We start from the raw sequence: 16383 nt of genomic DNA on the forward strand, positions 1-16383 counted from the left end.
ATGTTTTAAAATGTTTGTATTTTAATGAGAATTATACCAACTATGATTCTTCACCAAAATAAATATATTAGACACAAAGTTAATTATATTATTCATAACTTTCTAATTAATTTGTTGGATTTTATTTTCTATGCTCTTGAGATTACCCATATTATATCTGTTTTTAGAGATACTGTGTAAAGGTGGGCTTTTGTCCATCTCTTCCCAACTCCATCTTTAATGACATACACTGGTAGCTTGAAATTGACCATGGTGGTTGCATTTACACGATGGAAATCAACAAATACTACAAATCTGGATTTCATTTATTGTTTTGTTGATTGTCCAGACCTAAGAAAGTGATGGAGAAAATATTAATAATGCAGTTGAAACTTAAAAGTGTGCTGTTTCTATAGCCATTACATTGTGAATATCACAAAAATTGAGCAAATATTCTTCCAGTATTTGAAAACTATTATCAGAGTCAAGCTGTTGCTCACATTGTTGACAATGAGTGAGGTTCTCACATATATCTCGTTTCACTTTTGTCTTACTTGTTAATGCAAACAAAAATGTCAGCCAACATTCCCGTGGGGACTACACTCATTTCATCAGCTGCAAACACTAGGTTGGTGACAGATACAAGAGTTTGGCAAAAGTCAACAATTATATTCTGTGAAAGTCAATTGGCAATATGGGGTTTACAATAAAGAGTACCATATATTTTATTATTTGAAAATTATGTGCAACTTTATATTATCAAAAAATCTTGTACAGGGCGCCTGGGTGGCTCAGTCGTTAAGCATCTGCCTTTGGCTCAGGTCATGATCCCTGGGTCCTGGGATCAAGTCCCACATCGGGCTCCCTGCTCGGCAGGAAGCCTGCTTCTCCCTCTCCCACTCCCCCTGCTTGTGTTCCTGCTCTCGCTGTCTCTCTCTCTGTCAAATAAATAAATAAAATCTTTAAAAAAAAAAAATCTTGTACATATTTATATATGCACATGTTTTTATCCTGAGATGCTGGTGGTTGTATATTTACCGGTATAACAGTAGCTTTAGGACTCCTTTTATACTTCCCCAGGAAAGCTTTGTGTCCTTTCTTGATAGTCCCTGGAAAGGAACGAAGGAAAATGTGCTGTAGGTTCATGGCAGGAAAACCTCTAGACAAGATCTTAGCAAATGTTCTGAGGCACACCCCTTCTCTATCACCTACCTAGAGCCATACAGCTCTTTCAGAGTCTCCTCATTTGGACATTGACTACCCAGGTATTTGCATTTCTTTACCTTTGGACACGGCTCCCACTCACCCACCTGAAAACCCAGGCCTTCATATTCCAGCTGTTTTCTCCTGTGCTCAGGAGCAAGTTTTGGCTTGTGGAGAAGAGAGCTTGGGTTATTCATGCAGTGGGGAGAAGGTAAGGGTTTGGTTGGAGCCTCAAGTAATCTGAAGAAGTGTTAGGGGAGTGTTTGCAGGTTGTGATGGAAGAGGCATGTGTTAGTGTTGTGTGTTTGGTTTTTGGAGCTGGATCTTGGTTAGGTGTGTTGAGAAAACCTGCTATTTTGAAAGGGTATACATAGCCAGTGTCCTTACCTTCTGTATAGTCCTTTTAAGAGAATATTTAGCCCATACGAGGAAACAGATAAATACTTATTAGGGATAAGGATGGAAACCCTTAGATGTGGTCTTTTTTAAAAAAATTGAAGTATAATTGGGGTGCCTGGGTGGCTCAGTCAGTTAAGCGTCTGACTCTTGATTTCAGTTTAGGTCATGATCTCAGGGTGGTGAGATCGAGTCCTGTGTCAGGCTCCACGCTCAGCACGGAGCCTGCTTGGGATTCTCTCTCTCCCTCTGCCCCTTCCTGTATGCATGTGTTCTCTCTAAAAATAAAATAAAATAAATAAAATTGAGGTATAATTGACATATTAGTTTCAGATGTACAAAATAATGATTCTGTATTTGTATATATAGCAAAATAATCACAATAAGTCTAGTAAACATCTGTCACCATACGTAGTTACAGAATTTTCTTTCTTGTGATGAGAACTTTTAAGATCTACTCTCTTAGCAGCTTTCAAATATGATACAGTACTATTAATTATAGTCAATGTGCTGTACATGATATCCCTATGACTTGTTTTATAACTGGAAGCTTCACCTATTTTGCCCACCTCCCATCCCCTTCTCTAACAACCACCAGTCTGTTTACAGTATCTATGAGCTTGGTTTTTTTTTTTTTTTTTTTAAGATTTTATTTATTTATCTGAGAGAAAGTGAGAGCAAATGAGCAGAGGGAGAGGGTCAAGCAGACTCCCCACTGAGTGCAGAGCCTGATGCAGGGCTCGATCCCATGACCCTGAGATCATGACCCGAGCTCAAACCAAGAGTTGGATGCCTAACTGACTGAGCCACCCAGGTGCCCAGGTTTTTTGTTTTGTTTTGTTTTTTGTTTTTTTTTTTTAGATTTCATATATAAGTGAGATCATATGGTATTTGTCTTTCTCTGACTTATTTCCCCTAGCATAATACCCTCAAGGTTCATCAATATTTTCACAAATGGCAAGATTTCTGTCTTTTTTATGGCTGAATAATAATCAGGTGTTGGCTTTATTGTAGTTGCCTCTCAGAGGTCTGTTGAGTTTTAATTTCTCTTTGACTTTCATTTCCCAACAGGATTGACAATTGCCAAACGCATCCAGATTTCTGATTTACCTCAATTAGTTGCTGCATTCCACAGCTTAGTGGGCTTGGCAGCTGTACTTACTTGCGTAGCTGAGTACATCATAGAATATCCACATTTTGCCATGGACGCAGCTGCAAATCTCACCAAGATCGTGGCCTACCTTGGTACTTACATCGGTGGTGTCACGTTTAGCGGCTCTCTCGTTGCCTACGGAAAGCTGCAGGGTAAGTGATGCCACATCACAGAGGGGTCAGTCGCTACTGTTTATGGGGCTTGAGGGTCCGTGTCAGTTTCAGAAAATGGCTTCACGGTAGAACCTGTTAGGTGAAGAATGTATATAGCACGGAGAGATATATAAAAGACCCTTCCTCCACCTCGAGATTGCTTCCCTTCCTTGATCCTTGCAGAGCTCACAAAGCTTTGAAGCAGTTCCTTCTGCAGACGGCTAGTGCACAGAAATTGGGGTAGCGGGACGAGCTGACAATCGATAATACATGTGAACAAAACTACATCTTCCTAATCCTTAGTTAGGGATGCCTGTTCACAGAAATGAATTTTATACATTTTCCAGAGTAGAGAGAAGCTTGTTGAATAAGAAGCTTGTGTGATCACCATACATACTTATTTTGAACACATACACATTTTTCGGCTCTGGCTTACCATCTTTTGCTACTTCTCGTGGCTGAGACTAGAAGTGGGGGAAGGAACCCCCAAACCTCACAGAGGCTATTTTCAGTGTTTTCATGAATAAGTGAGTCTATAGAGAAACTAACTTGTGATGTAAAAATCTGGTCTTTTCCTCTGAGTAATCAAGCCGTTAAAATTAAATAGAGTGTTTCCATGAAACTTAAAAATCACAAAAGAACTTCAAGCCTCCAATGCTCTTGTCTTATGCTTTGTTTCAAAAACATCTAGCAAACCAGGGCTCTGCTCCCTTGGGTTCAGTTGATAGAATCAGAAATGCTAATGTGCTAGGACTCTGTTTTGAAGTTTTAAATAAATGAAACCACACTTAACAACTTCTGTGTTGGTCATACGGGAAAAATGTAACTTTTTAAGATGCTAGGACAAAGAGTAAAGAAATTGTTGTGTGATCAAAGTAAAGAACAGTTAAGTTGAGCCATACTTTTCCTACTTCTGTTAACATTTGTTACATGTAAGAGCCCTAATTCGCTTTTATGTTTCAGGACCATTTTTAAAAATTCTGATATTTAATTTTGGTAGTTTAGGATTAAATGACATGCACTTAAGTGTGTGTGTGTGTGTGTGTGTGTGTGTGTGTGTGTGAGGGGGTTTTTCATGACATGTGCTAGCTTCTGACTGACTTGCGCTTGGTCCTAGGTATCCTGAAATCTGCCCCTCTCCTGCTTCCTGGGAGGCACTTACTTAATGCAGGCTTGCTGGCTGCTAGTGTGGGTGGAATAATCCCATTCATGATGGACCCTAGCTTTACCACGGGCATTACCTGTCTGGGCTCTGTGTCGGCTCTCTCTGCTGTCATGGTAAGAAGTTAGGGGTGGAAAGCACATCCTCAGTGAGAAACTGGCATATTTTGTTAGATTGCAGTCTAACCTATTTCTAGCTCTTCAAGACCCTTGATGGAATAAACATGTTTTAGAATGATGTTACATGTTCTTCTTTTTAGAATCTGGAAAATACAGCAAAGTGTAAGAAGAAAACCACTCTTGCTCTCCACTGAATGGTTCCTTTCAAAGTTGTTGGGTGCCATCTTTATTGCTCTGGGGTCTTTTCCCTGGATCAATGTGCTGGTGAATGGGAATTTTAAAAAGCCAAGTGTTTCAATTCTATTCACTAGGTGCCTACTTACTGTGACAAGGCCCACAAAATGGTGCTTTGGGTTTTATGCAATAAGGGTCAGATACTCCCTGCCCGTTAGTTGCGCTCTCATTTAATGGAAGTTATGATACCAAGTTAAAGAATTATGTAAAATGAGATGTAGTTAATAAACCCTGTGTGTTCAGTGGGGGAGTTCAGGGAAGCCTTTCATGATAGGTATGGTCCTCTTCTCCCTCTCTGATTTTTGCATTTAGTATATTGATACATACAGTATTATCTGGGTGTCTATATGCTACAATATAGCATTTTATTATATCAGTGTAGGATGCTTTTGCAAAACAGTTGTTATTCACCGATTCCTTCATGTTTGTCTAGTCTGGAGTCTATATTGTAGACACTGGTTTATGTTTTAGGTTTTTAAAATAATTTGTAGTGCTTAGTACAAAATTAGACATACAGTAATTGCTTATCAAATACATACTGGCTGCTTGATTCAAGATTTACAGTGTTAAAAATGATACTTATTTTTTTTTAATTTTATTTATTTGACAGAGAGAGACAGCGGGAGAGGGAACACAAGCAGGGGGAGGGGGAGAGGGAGAAGCAGGCTTCCCGCCGAGCAGGGAGCCCGACGCGGGGCTCAATCCCAGGACCCTGGGACCATGACCTGAGCCGAAGGCAGACGCTTAACGACTGAGCCATCCAGGGGCCCTAAAATGATACTTATTTTTATGTAATCTTAAGAGGCCTGATTTTGCCAGAGAAACTTTAGAAGTCTGAAAAGTAGGGGCTCCTGGGTGGCTCAGTCAGTTAAGTGTCTGACTCTTGATCTCAGCTCAGGTCTTGATCTCAGGGCTGTGAGTTCAAGCCCAGTGTTGGGCTCCACACTGGGCATGGAGCCTACTTAAAAAAAAAGTCTGAAAATTAACTTAAAATTCTTTTTTATAACTACTGACAATCCATTTTTTTTCTGGCTTATATAGCACTGGCTTTTGTTTTACTTTAAAGAAAAGAAAAATGGTTTTGATATTTTTTTTATCCAATAAAGCAGAGTGTCTCAAAACCAACAGCACAGAAATGCAAAACTTTAAGAATTACTATTTTTGAGAAGAGGTGAATTTGATATTAAAGAGGTACTTTATGCTTGTATGAGAATGAGTAAGATAAAATATTTTGTGGACTGTTTTAATTGCTTTTGACTTCATTAAGTAGTACATGAATACATTCACATCTTAAACTCAAAATACATAGGTGTTTGTGGAATAAAAAGCAAAAATCTTTCTCCCCATCGTTCTTTTCCCTTTCCTGTGTTTAGTGATTTGGGGTTGCACTAGAGAGACTTTGGATTCTGTTGTATTCCTCCAAGGAGTATTGATCATTATTTTTTATTTATTTGTTTTTGTAGGCAGCTAATTTGAAATCAGATTTCAAATCTGGCTCCCTTATGGTGGGAGCAGCTGAAATCTGTTATTATTTTATCCTTAACAGGTTTGCTTGGAGTCTGCCCACATATGCATAGTTAAAGAACCAGAGTTTTGGGCAGAGTTCATACATAGAATTTGGGGCTCCCTCTCTTTAGCCTGCTCCTCTGTAGTTTCCCTTCTCACTTTGCAGCTGCTGTAGTCACCCTAAATCCTCTCCTAGGGCCTTCAAACTAGCAAGACTATGGGCTTATATTTCGGATTTAGCTGTTTCTCCTGGCACCACCAGGGGCCTGCCCTTACATTAACGCCATAAAAACTGGGAAATTCACTCAGTGCTGTTACTTTTTTTCAAGTGCGGACCCCTCTCTAGTTTCTGCTTGCTTTTCATCACTGCCTGTTAGGGATTTAGGGATATTTCGGGGGTGGTGGTGGTGGTTCAGTGTTTATACGTGTTATATCTGTGGGAGAATTGATCAGTATGGGAGGCACTTGGTACCCCAGTGGAACTTCAAGATAAATATATTAATTGAAAACCAGAATGATTAAGAATCAAGATGTCCAGTGTCAGAGGTTTTATTTTTATTTTATTAATTTTGATTTCTGCTTTGGGTTTCATCCTAGGGTGTGACTTTGACAGCTGCTATCGGGGGTGCGGACATGCCCGTCGTCATCACTGTGCTGAACAGCTACTCAGGCTGGGCCCTGTGTGCGGAGGGCTTCCTGCTGAACAACAACCTGCTGACCATTGTGGGGGCGCTCATAGGCTCCTCTGGTGCTATCCTGTCCTACATCATGTGTGTGGTAAGAAATAGGTGTTTCAACAAAAAGGAAATGGTGTTCTGAAAATAAGGATCTGTTTGTTACTTTATTTGCAGTAAAAAACGACTATGTCAGTTCTTACTTTTCTTCGGTAGAAATATCAGAGTGTTTCATTCTAATAAATTTCCAAGACTGCTTTTAAAGTCCCCAAATGTAGATAATTAGGAAAATTAAATATCAAGATAAAAAATCTGACTCCATCTGGAGATAAGCACTTAAGATTTTGGTTTATTTCTTTCTATTCTGTTTCTTTCTTTACTGCATATCTGTGTATCTACTTATCTGATCATACTGTATATTATTTTACATTTTATTCTTTTTTCTTTCTTTTTTTATTATGTTCAATTAGCCAGCATATTGAACGTCATTAGTTTTTGATGTAGTGTTCAACAATTCGTTAGTTGCATATAACACCCAGTGCTCATCACAACACCTGCCCTCCTTAATGCCCATCACCTGGTTACCCCATCCCCCCACCCACCGCCCTTCCATTTTATTCTTTTCTTCTTACTGTATTCTTACTATATTCTAAGTAATTTTCTTGTTTAAGCTGCTTTTTAGGGGCGCCTGGGTGGCTCAGTCGTTAAGCGTCTGCCTTCGGCTCAGGGTTCTGGCATCGAGCCCCGCATCGGGCTCCCTGCTCCACTGGGAGCCTGCTTCTCCCTCTCCCACTCCCCCTGCTTGTGTTCCCTCTCTCGATGTGTCTCCCTCTGTCAAATAAATAAATAAAATCTTAAAAAAAAATAAAGAAAGAAAGAAAAAAATCAAGAAAACAAATACTTCCTAGCTTCCTTTTTGTTTCTACAAGAAGGCAAGAAGATATACTGCAAATAATTAAAGGTTTGACTAGGAAAGTTTTTCAAATGATAGATACTGTTTTCTCGGTGGTAGTTCTGAATGACTGTGGAAGGGCGAGTGTGCAATGGAGTGACCTCAGAACATGACTCTACGGTGATTAATCCTTCAGGCAGAGAAAGGGTACTTTTGCCACCTCCCTTCTTTTATTACAATATTTAAAAAGCCCGTTATTTATAACTCAGAATTCCTCGTATGTTTTAATTGAAAATCTCTTTGTAAATTGAGTGCTGAAGTTATCTTTTTATAATAAGAAATCAGTTTTCTTTGGCCATTTTGTAGAACAAAGGATTTGATAGCCCTGAGGAAGAGGTTTTAAAATTAAATCTCCCCAGTCGTTCAGGGAATTTGGAAAGGAGGTGGTTTGGGTCTCCTGTTTGAAAAGTTTCAGGCTTTGGGGTTCTAAAAAACAAATGTTTATAAAGAAGGAAAAATTTATTCAGTTGTATTAGAAATAGTTTTCTCTAAAAATGAACTTTGTAAAAAAGTTTTTTGTTTTAATTCCAGTGTAGTTAACATACAGTGTTATATTAGTTTGGGTGTATAATATAGCGATTCAACGATTCTATACATTACTCAGTGCTCATCATGGTAAGTCATGATAAGTGTATTCTTAATCCCCATCACCTATTTCACCCATTCCCCCACCCACCTCCCCTCTGGTAACCGTCAGTTTGTTCTCTATAGCCTGTTTCTTGGTTTGTGTCTCTTTTTTCCTTCGTTTGTTTTGTTACTTAAATTCCACATATGAATGGAATTGTATGGTATTTGTCTTTTTTCTGACTGACTTATTTCACTTAGCTTCTAAAAATGAACTTTTAACTCTTAGTTTGACTTTGCTTCATTTGGTGAATTTAAATGATCAGCAGGGGGCAGCAGATTTTCATTATTACTTAAACTTGTGGTTGGTCAAAATTCTGATTTTAAAATTAAATGGGAGGATTTGAATTTTAACAAAGCCAGTGGCCTGTTGATAGGGGGAGAGGTGAGGACCTGTGTCTAGTTCTTGGAGTATCATTACAGGTGCCTTCTTGCCTTTACTGTTTTTTTCTTAAATGGTTTTACTTAGGTTTTTAAATGTATCAATAGTATATCCCAAATTTGCCTGTGTCTTTTTTATTTCCTCCCCCCTTCCTCTTCATCTAGTTTCTTTTATTATTATTGGTTCTAGTAACTACAGACACTTACAGTAGCAGTTCTATGACAGTAACTAGAATAAGGTAGTAAGAGGCACTTGTTGAAAATACTTTTTTCTGTGTGTACTTCTGTACCTATATCATCTTTCTCTTATTCTTTCCTTTCATATTTCTTGATCTGCTTTCTATATTTTTGTTTTTTTTCCTTCTATTTCCACTGCCTCAGGCATGTCATTTATTGGCAACATAGCATAGCTATTTTTTATTCCTGTGCTCTATAATAAAGTGTTCTTATAGCTGTCCCTGACACGTGTCACACTAGATCAGATGGATGCTCTGTTTAAAATAGCAACTTGTATTAATTTGGATTCAAAGACAGTTGAAGCTTTAATTTTTTAAAAAATACTATGCAATTACAAAAATAAAAGATGTTTAATGTGGGAAATTTGGAAGAAAGGAGAAGATAAATCATTTGTAATGCCATTACCACTTAACTCTTAAGATTTAGTATTCTAATTCCAGTCTTTTTTCATAAGCATATGTTCGAATATATTCTGAATTGTTTATCTCACTAATAATTAGTGTTTTTTTTTCCTTCAGTGTACCTCCTTGCGCATTTTGATTATTTCCTTGGGAATGGAGTAAGGGCTTTGTGTTGGCTGTCGATATCGATGAATTGATTTCCACAAAGGACTCTCCAGGCTGAGCTCTCACCAGTGATGTGTGGGGCACTTGTTTTCCTGCACGCTCTCCCTCCCTTCGTCTTATTACAAAACAAACAAGGCAACCGCAAAAACCAGCCTGCTGTATTTTTTAATTTTGAAGATAGAAATTTTCTTTCCTTCTAAATTGCCCTGATTTTGACTTTTCCCAGTAATCTTCACTGATTCTTGGCTTGTGCTTCTTTATTACAAGAAATTGTTTCTTCATGGCTGGTGTTTTAGCAGCTCAGAGTGGTTCATATTAATAATAAAAATGAAATAGACACGTGTAATTGGGCATAGTAGTAGGCATTAACATACTGTAGGCATTAACACTGGGTGCTTTACAAATATTAGCTTATTTAATCTCCAGGCTAATTCTGGAGGTAGAAAATACTCTCATTTTACAAGGAAGGTATTTGAAGACGCCATTGATTATTGGCCTTTGTGTTTAGGGAGGCTAACCGAGCCCCCGGCACACTCATACGAGTATAATAATTATTAAATGAACATTAGATGAATATTTGCTTGCTCATTTCATATTTTGGAATCTTCTCTGGATAGGTCATGGTAACAGATGTCCTGCCATATATCAGTAGCTGTTAATAATACTAGTATGTTTAGCTTCAATATTTTATTATTTATTGAGGAAACATGCAAGTCCAAACCGGAACAGAGTGGTTTTATTATGTGAGAGGGAATGGAATGCTCCCCGAGTGGCTAATCAGTAATCCCTAAAATTGCACTTTTGTTCTGACAAAGAATTCTTTTGGGTGTCTTCTGAGCCGCATGCTTGTGGTTATATAATATCCAAGATTAAACTGAAAAATGTCGGTAGTGTCCAGATAGCCCCCTCAAATGAATAATTTGCTTTATGTCAGGTGTCATATAGACATTAACCTCTTCATGATTTTACAGTCCATTTACTTGAGATAGTGTCCAAATTGCCTGGGAAATAGAGGGCTTGCAAAAATGGGACAGCATTTTCAAACCGAATTTTCTGATTTTTGCACTTTGTTACTTGTTTCCAAATGAAAATAGAACAGAATGAAGTGAATCAAAGCCAAACCAATAATAATTTTTTTTTTTTTGCTTTGCAGTCAATTACTCAGCACCCACAAAGCATTGAAATGAGAGATGATAGTAAATAGAGTATATGTTATTATTGCTTTGGTTTTGTCTATTTTATGGCCTTTCCTTTGTTTTCAGATTTTTTTCTTAGAGTTTGCTTGGAATTATGTGAATTAAGTGTCTCTTTAATGTAGCATGCAATTTTCATTATAGGCCTTAATAATTTAAAAGGAATAGTCTTGGACAGTGTTGTGAATACTTTGTCTTGGAAGCTGGGAACTCCTCAATCTGTGGATCAGTGGTCACAGGATAGTCTCATTAATCACTTAAACAAGCAAAAAAAAAAAAAAAAAGAACAGAACAAGTCCTAAACCCTAAACATTTGTTGAAAATATGATGTTGCAATGGTAAATTCAGAGATGAAAAATAATTTAGTTTTTAAGAGACCACATGGAATCGGCTTAATGGTGATATAATTGTGGCTATGTGTTCAACAAGTTGACTTTGATTGTTAAACTACTGTATGGTTCCCTTTTTTTCTCCTGAAGATGCCATTAGAATAGTGGGTAAATATTAATTAAATGTCCTCAGAAATTCTTTTCTTCTCCTCCATTCAGTTTTCTAGGGAGAGAAGAATGGTTCCTTATTTATTTATTTATTTAAAAGCTTTTACTTAAATCCTAGTTAACATACAGTGCAATATTGGTTTCAGGAGTAGAATTCAGTGAGTCATCACTTATTTACAACACCCAGTGCTCATCACAAGTGCCCTCTTTAATACCCATCACCCACCTAGCCCATCCCCTGCCCACCTCCCTCCATCAACCCTCAATTTGTTCTCTATTTTTAAGAGTCTTTTATGGCTTGTTTCCCTCTCTCCTTTTTTTCTTTTCCTCCTCCTTCTATGTTCATCTGTTTGTTTCTTAAATTCCACATATGAGTGAAATCATATGGTATTTGTCTTTCTCTGACTTATTTTACTTAGCATTATGCCCTCTAGATCCATCCATGTTGTTGCAAACAGCAAGATTTCTTTCTTTTTGATGGCTGAGTAATATTCCATTGTATACACATACCACATCTTCTTTATCCATTCATCAGTCGATGGACATTTGGGCTCTCTCCATAGTTTGGCTATTGTAGATGTTGCTGCCATAAACACCGGAGGTGGTATGTGTCCCTTCGAATCTGTATTTTTTGTATAGAATGGTTCCTTTTAAGCCAAGTTAGAATAAAGTGGTCATATTCTTGTATATCTGTCCCTCTACATCATGTCCCTCTGACATCTGTCCCTCTGCAGGACTATGTGATGCAGGTGATGGAGCTGCTTTGTGGGTTTGACTTTTTTAAAAGAAGTTATCTATGACAGAAAGACATCAATGTCTGAAATAGTCCTTTGAACCAGTTTTTAAGGCAAACATTTGGTAGAACATATTTCTGGTAATTTAATTTCAGAATCTTCTAATTCAAAACTAGAAAGAATTTGTCAAAATCCACAAATTGAATGTTTGGAAGTCTCAGGTATGGCTATTTGGATTTTCAGTAGAACTTGGATTTAAGTATAGGAGGTTGGGTTAAGAATTTACATCTTCATGTCAGGTTGGGATTATATACCTAATTAAAAGCATTATTGATTTTTCTGACCCTCTTATCTCTTCATAAATATGTAAAGGTATTCTGAGGGTATTTATTTTGTATATAATAATCTTAGACCAGTTTACTGGGGTTTGGGGTCTCTAAAGTGTGAATGCTATGTCTGAGAGATGAGCTTCAGTCAAAAGGACAACTTAAAAAATTCTGACAACATTTTGATTCATGTTTATGTTATTGATATGCTGCCTTTAATGGCTCTTTGTTTATCTTCTCTGCTGCTTTTTCCTCCCTGCCTCTACCTCTGTCCCACTTGAGCAGTGTATGTACCTGTCTCCACTAAGATGGTAGCAGGCTGGGCTGTCTTTGGATGGATGGTCATGATTTTTTTTTCTCCCAGTGTGTTAGTTGTCACTGAAAATCTTCAGGTGCTTTTTGTTCTTTAATAATAAAGTATTGTCTTTTTTTAAAAAAGTGATAGATTAACACTTATATAGCTTTTACATGGAATAAACAATGGATCAATGATATGTTTATTATAGCCCTTAAAATAGGGTTTAATAATTTTTTGGATTTTTTTCTGAAGTGAGAAATCCAGTTTATGATCATGTAAAATGACTGCTTTCTTCATTTACAGTGATTTGAATTCTTAAAAGGCATTTGGTTACCCAAGCCATCTAGCTTCTTGTCTTGTCTTTTACCACCCCAGTTCCCGAGGTCTACAGATGAACTGTTTTAGAAACACACATGCCATTGTCATGTTTCAGTTGTCGCATTTGTGTGGCACGTTGTTGGATGATTGTAAATGAACATGCCTTCCTCTGATTTCTTTTCCGAGATTATTTTTCCAGTTAAAAGGGCAGGTGTAAGTTTTAATGAAACAGTGTATGAACTTACTCATCTGCCTTTTTGGAAGTAAATATTTTAGGAGCCTAATGATGAATCTAGTCACTTCTGTTACAGCTTCCTGGAGCTGTATGTAGTTGATTTGGAAAATAAGACCTTATCAACTCCCACATTTCTTTTTTTCTTGACGACAGAGGGCAGCAGACTTCTAAATGCCGTGGATAGCTTTCCTTTCCTTCTTTTAGTCTCTTTTTTTTTTTTTTTTTTTAAAGATTTTATTTATTTATTTGACAGAGAGAGAGATAGTGAGAGCAGGAGCACAAGCAGGGGGAGTGGGAGAGGGAGAAGCAGGCTTCTCGCCGAGAGGGAGCCCGATGCGGGGCTCGATCCCAGGATCCTGGGATCATGACCTGAGCCGAAGGCAGACGCCTAACCATCTGAGCCACCCAGGTGCCCCCTTCTTTTAGTCTCTTGACAGCTTACAGCTGGTAGCAGGATTCACCTGAGACATCTGTAGTCACCTTGGAAAATTTCTCATAGATACCATTCTCTTTTACTCTGGTGAAATACATGTGAATATGGAGGTAGAAGTTGCTTAATCAGTACATGGACAGTAATAACTGGATCTGAATTTTTCATTAATTTCTTAATATTATTGGTAATTTTCCATTAAATTCTTTTTTAAAATTAACTTTTACTGAAAATATATCTGTGTACAGTTGACTTTATAGATGTGATCTATGTGATTTTTTTAGATGATCAAATAAACCTCTTAAAATGATTATGAATATCATATACACAGGGTTCATACCACTTTCAAAAAGTTATGTGGATTAAACTCTCGCAGCTAATAATTTTGCTCTCCAGGCAATGAATCGCTCCCTGGCTAATGTGATTCTCGGAGGCTATGGTACTACTTCAACAGCTGGTGGAAAACCCATGGAAATTTCTGGCACACATACAGAAATCAACCTTGACAATGCAATTGACATGATTCGAGAAGCTAATAGCATTATTATTACTCCAGGTAAAAAAAAAAGCAAACAACCTGTAATCGCTATTGGAATTGATTATGTTAATACAGTTTCTTATAATAGGAAAAAAATTGAATTGGAACTTACCCATATTTGAAAATGCAATGGAAACAGAAGCAACCCTATGATTACCAACTAAAAAATGTTGAGAATCCTCAGCTTAGGGTTAATATTTTGGGGATCACATGGAGATTTTAAAAATCGATGTGTGGTAGGTTCTAGCCATGTCTTTCTGTGATTCTGTACATAATGTTTTAGTCATCTTTGAGTTTTGGTTATTTGTTCCTCATTGATAGTTTTTGGAATTATTGTCAATATTAAATTAGATATAGTATATGAAAGTATCTAGACTCAGTGAATGCTAGTAAATGTTAATCTCTTTTTTTTCAAAAGTAAATATTTAAAAAATCATTGATAATCATGTGGTTTCCAATAAGATGAGGTAACGTGGCCTAATAGAAAGAACTTGGTCTGGGAATGATAACACTTCACTTTTGTTCTTAATTTTGCCTCTAACAATTGACCTGACATTGACCAAGTCATTTAATCTCCCAGCCTCAATTCCCTAATTTTTTGAGGGTTAGCTCCATTTTTCTTTAATCGTACCACAGAATGCTGTGGTATTACAGGTAACACTTTGGGTTCAGATTAAGATTTTAACTCTATTACGCTATTGTAAGAGTTTTCTATAAAGGAAATCTATTGATTTGACATGGGGGTGGTTTGCTGGTTGGTTATATGCTAAGATGTAAATACCAAACACTAGCAGAATTGAATGTTCAGGTGCAAGCCTTCTCAATTGGGGCAGTATCATTTTCTAGAGGCATTTGAAACTTGTGGATTTGGGTTTTCATCTCACATATGGGGCTGCTATTTTCCACTAGCGTGTGAGAGCAGACACACTAAATATGTTGTATTACCTGGGACATTCCTGCATCATGAATGGTCCCAGCCAAGGTGGCGTTAGTGTTACCTGGTGAGAAACACAACTGGAGTGTAGAGGTGGAAAGATGTAAAGGGCACACTCTTTTTTTTTTAGACATTTTCCATCCAGGGAAGAAGTCAGATCAATAAATAGTGCACGGTGGGTTATGATAAGGGCTAGATTAGACCGTGTAGACACACTTTCTTTTTAATCATGAGGAACCTAAGAAGCATTATTAGGATGTGAGGGTTTGTTTTGGGCCTTGAGGATAGATGGTGTTGGGCGTGGGGAAGGCAGAGGGAACAGCCTGAGCAGACACTTGGTATTTGGAAAACTGGGGGTAGATGAGCGGGGACAGGTGAGACTGATTGTACAGGGGGAGTGGACAGAATGTAGGGGTTAAAGAAGAAGGAAGAGGACTGCAGTTTGTGGTCACACCTGTAATAACATCAGAAATAGGGAGCACTCTTGGGTTTTTTTGGCAGAGGGGGAAATTTTTAAGTTCTTTTTAGGAGACATTAAGTTTGAGGTGGAGCTAGGACAATGGACATGCCATCCTGGAGCTAAAGGACAGGCTGAGGCTGGACACAGATTGGGAGTCATCAGATGGCTCTTGAGCCCATGGGACAGGCCGAGACTTTCCAAGGAGAGTGTGACGGGCAAAGCCAAGGCCCTGGGGAGTTTCATTGTTTAAGGGAAACAGAAGGAGATCTATTCAAGGATGTCAAGGAAGAATAGTAACAAAGTGAGGAGGGGAGCCAGGCAACTGCAGTCTTCTCAAAACCAAGTATGAAGACGGTCTGAAGCCATTTACGTGAGCCGCAGGTGTGTGGGAGGTGCACCCACACAAAGTGTGTGCATACACAAGTGTGTGGGAGGTGTGGTGTGTGGGGAGGGAGTGCCCAGCAGTATCAGACAAGGCAGAAGATTGAGGAGGGACCATTAGATTTTGAATCTGAGATTTAGGCTAATACTTTAAAAAGGCCAGAAGTTTGCTTTCATGTCTCATCCTGTTAGCGGATTGCCTTCCTTGGCATAAAAATATGTCTTGATCAAGGGAGAAATTATTTTTATTTTTTATTTTTTTTTAAAGATTTATTTATTTGAGACAGAGAGAATGAGAGAGAGAGCACATGAGAGGGGGGAGGGTCAGAGGGAGAAACGATGCGGGACTCGATCCAGGGACTCCAGGATCATGACCTGAGCCGAAAGCAGTCGCTTAACCAACTGAGCCACCCAGGCGCCCCCAAGGGAGAAATTATTATTCATAAGATTTCCAAATAAAAATCACCCTCTTCTGTGTGTTTCATGTTCTTTGCAGGCTATGGCCTCTGTGCAGCCAAAGCACAGTACCCCATCGCCGACTTGGTGAAGATGCTCTCGGAACAGGGCAAGAAAGTCAGGTCAGTGCGTGTAGCACGAATCTTGTGAGGTGTGTGTGTGTGTGTGTGTGTGTGTGTGAGAGAGAGAGAGAGAGAGAGAGAGAGAAGGAGAAGCGATGACTTGCATCTGGATGATTTTCTTAC

At 38.2% G+C, this 16383-nt stretch overlaps 1 protein-coding gene across 3 annotated transcripts in view; it reads left to right on the forward strand.

The window, feature by feature from the left end:
• LOC118006402 (NAD(P) transhydrogenase, mitochondrial) overlaps window positions 1–16383 on the forward strand; it is a 92317-nt gene that overhangs the window by 55397 nt on the left and 20537 nt on the right. For all 3 annotated transcript variants that reach the window (XM_034999036.1, XM_034999035.1, XM_034999033.1), the window contains exons 15-19: window positions 2650–2883; window positions 4001–4161; window positions 6502–6681; window positions 13766–13925; window positions 16179–16260. In XM_034999036.1, the coding sequence (XP_034854927.1) occupies window positions 2650–2883; window positions 4001–4161; window positions 6502–6681; window positions 13766–13925; window positions 16179–16260 (817 nt within the window). The remainder of the gene's footprint in view (window positions 1–2649; window positions 2884–4000; window positions 4162–6501; window positions 6682–13765; window positions 13926–16178; window positions 16261–16383) is intronic.

The sequence above is a fragment of the Mirounga leonina genome, unplaced genomic scaffold (assembly GCF_011800145.1).
Source record: "Mirounga leonina isolate KUSES-001 unplaced genomic scaffold, KU_Mleo_1.0 Mir_96, whole genome shotgun sequence".
Classification (NCBI taxonomy): Eukaryota; Metazoa; Chordata; class Mammalia; order Carnivora; family Phocidae; genus Mirounga; species Mirounga leonina.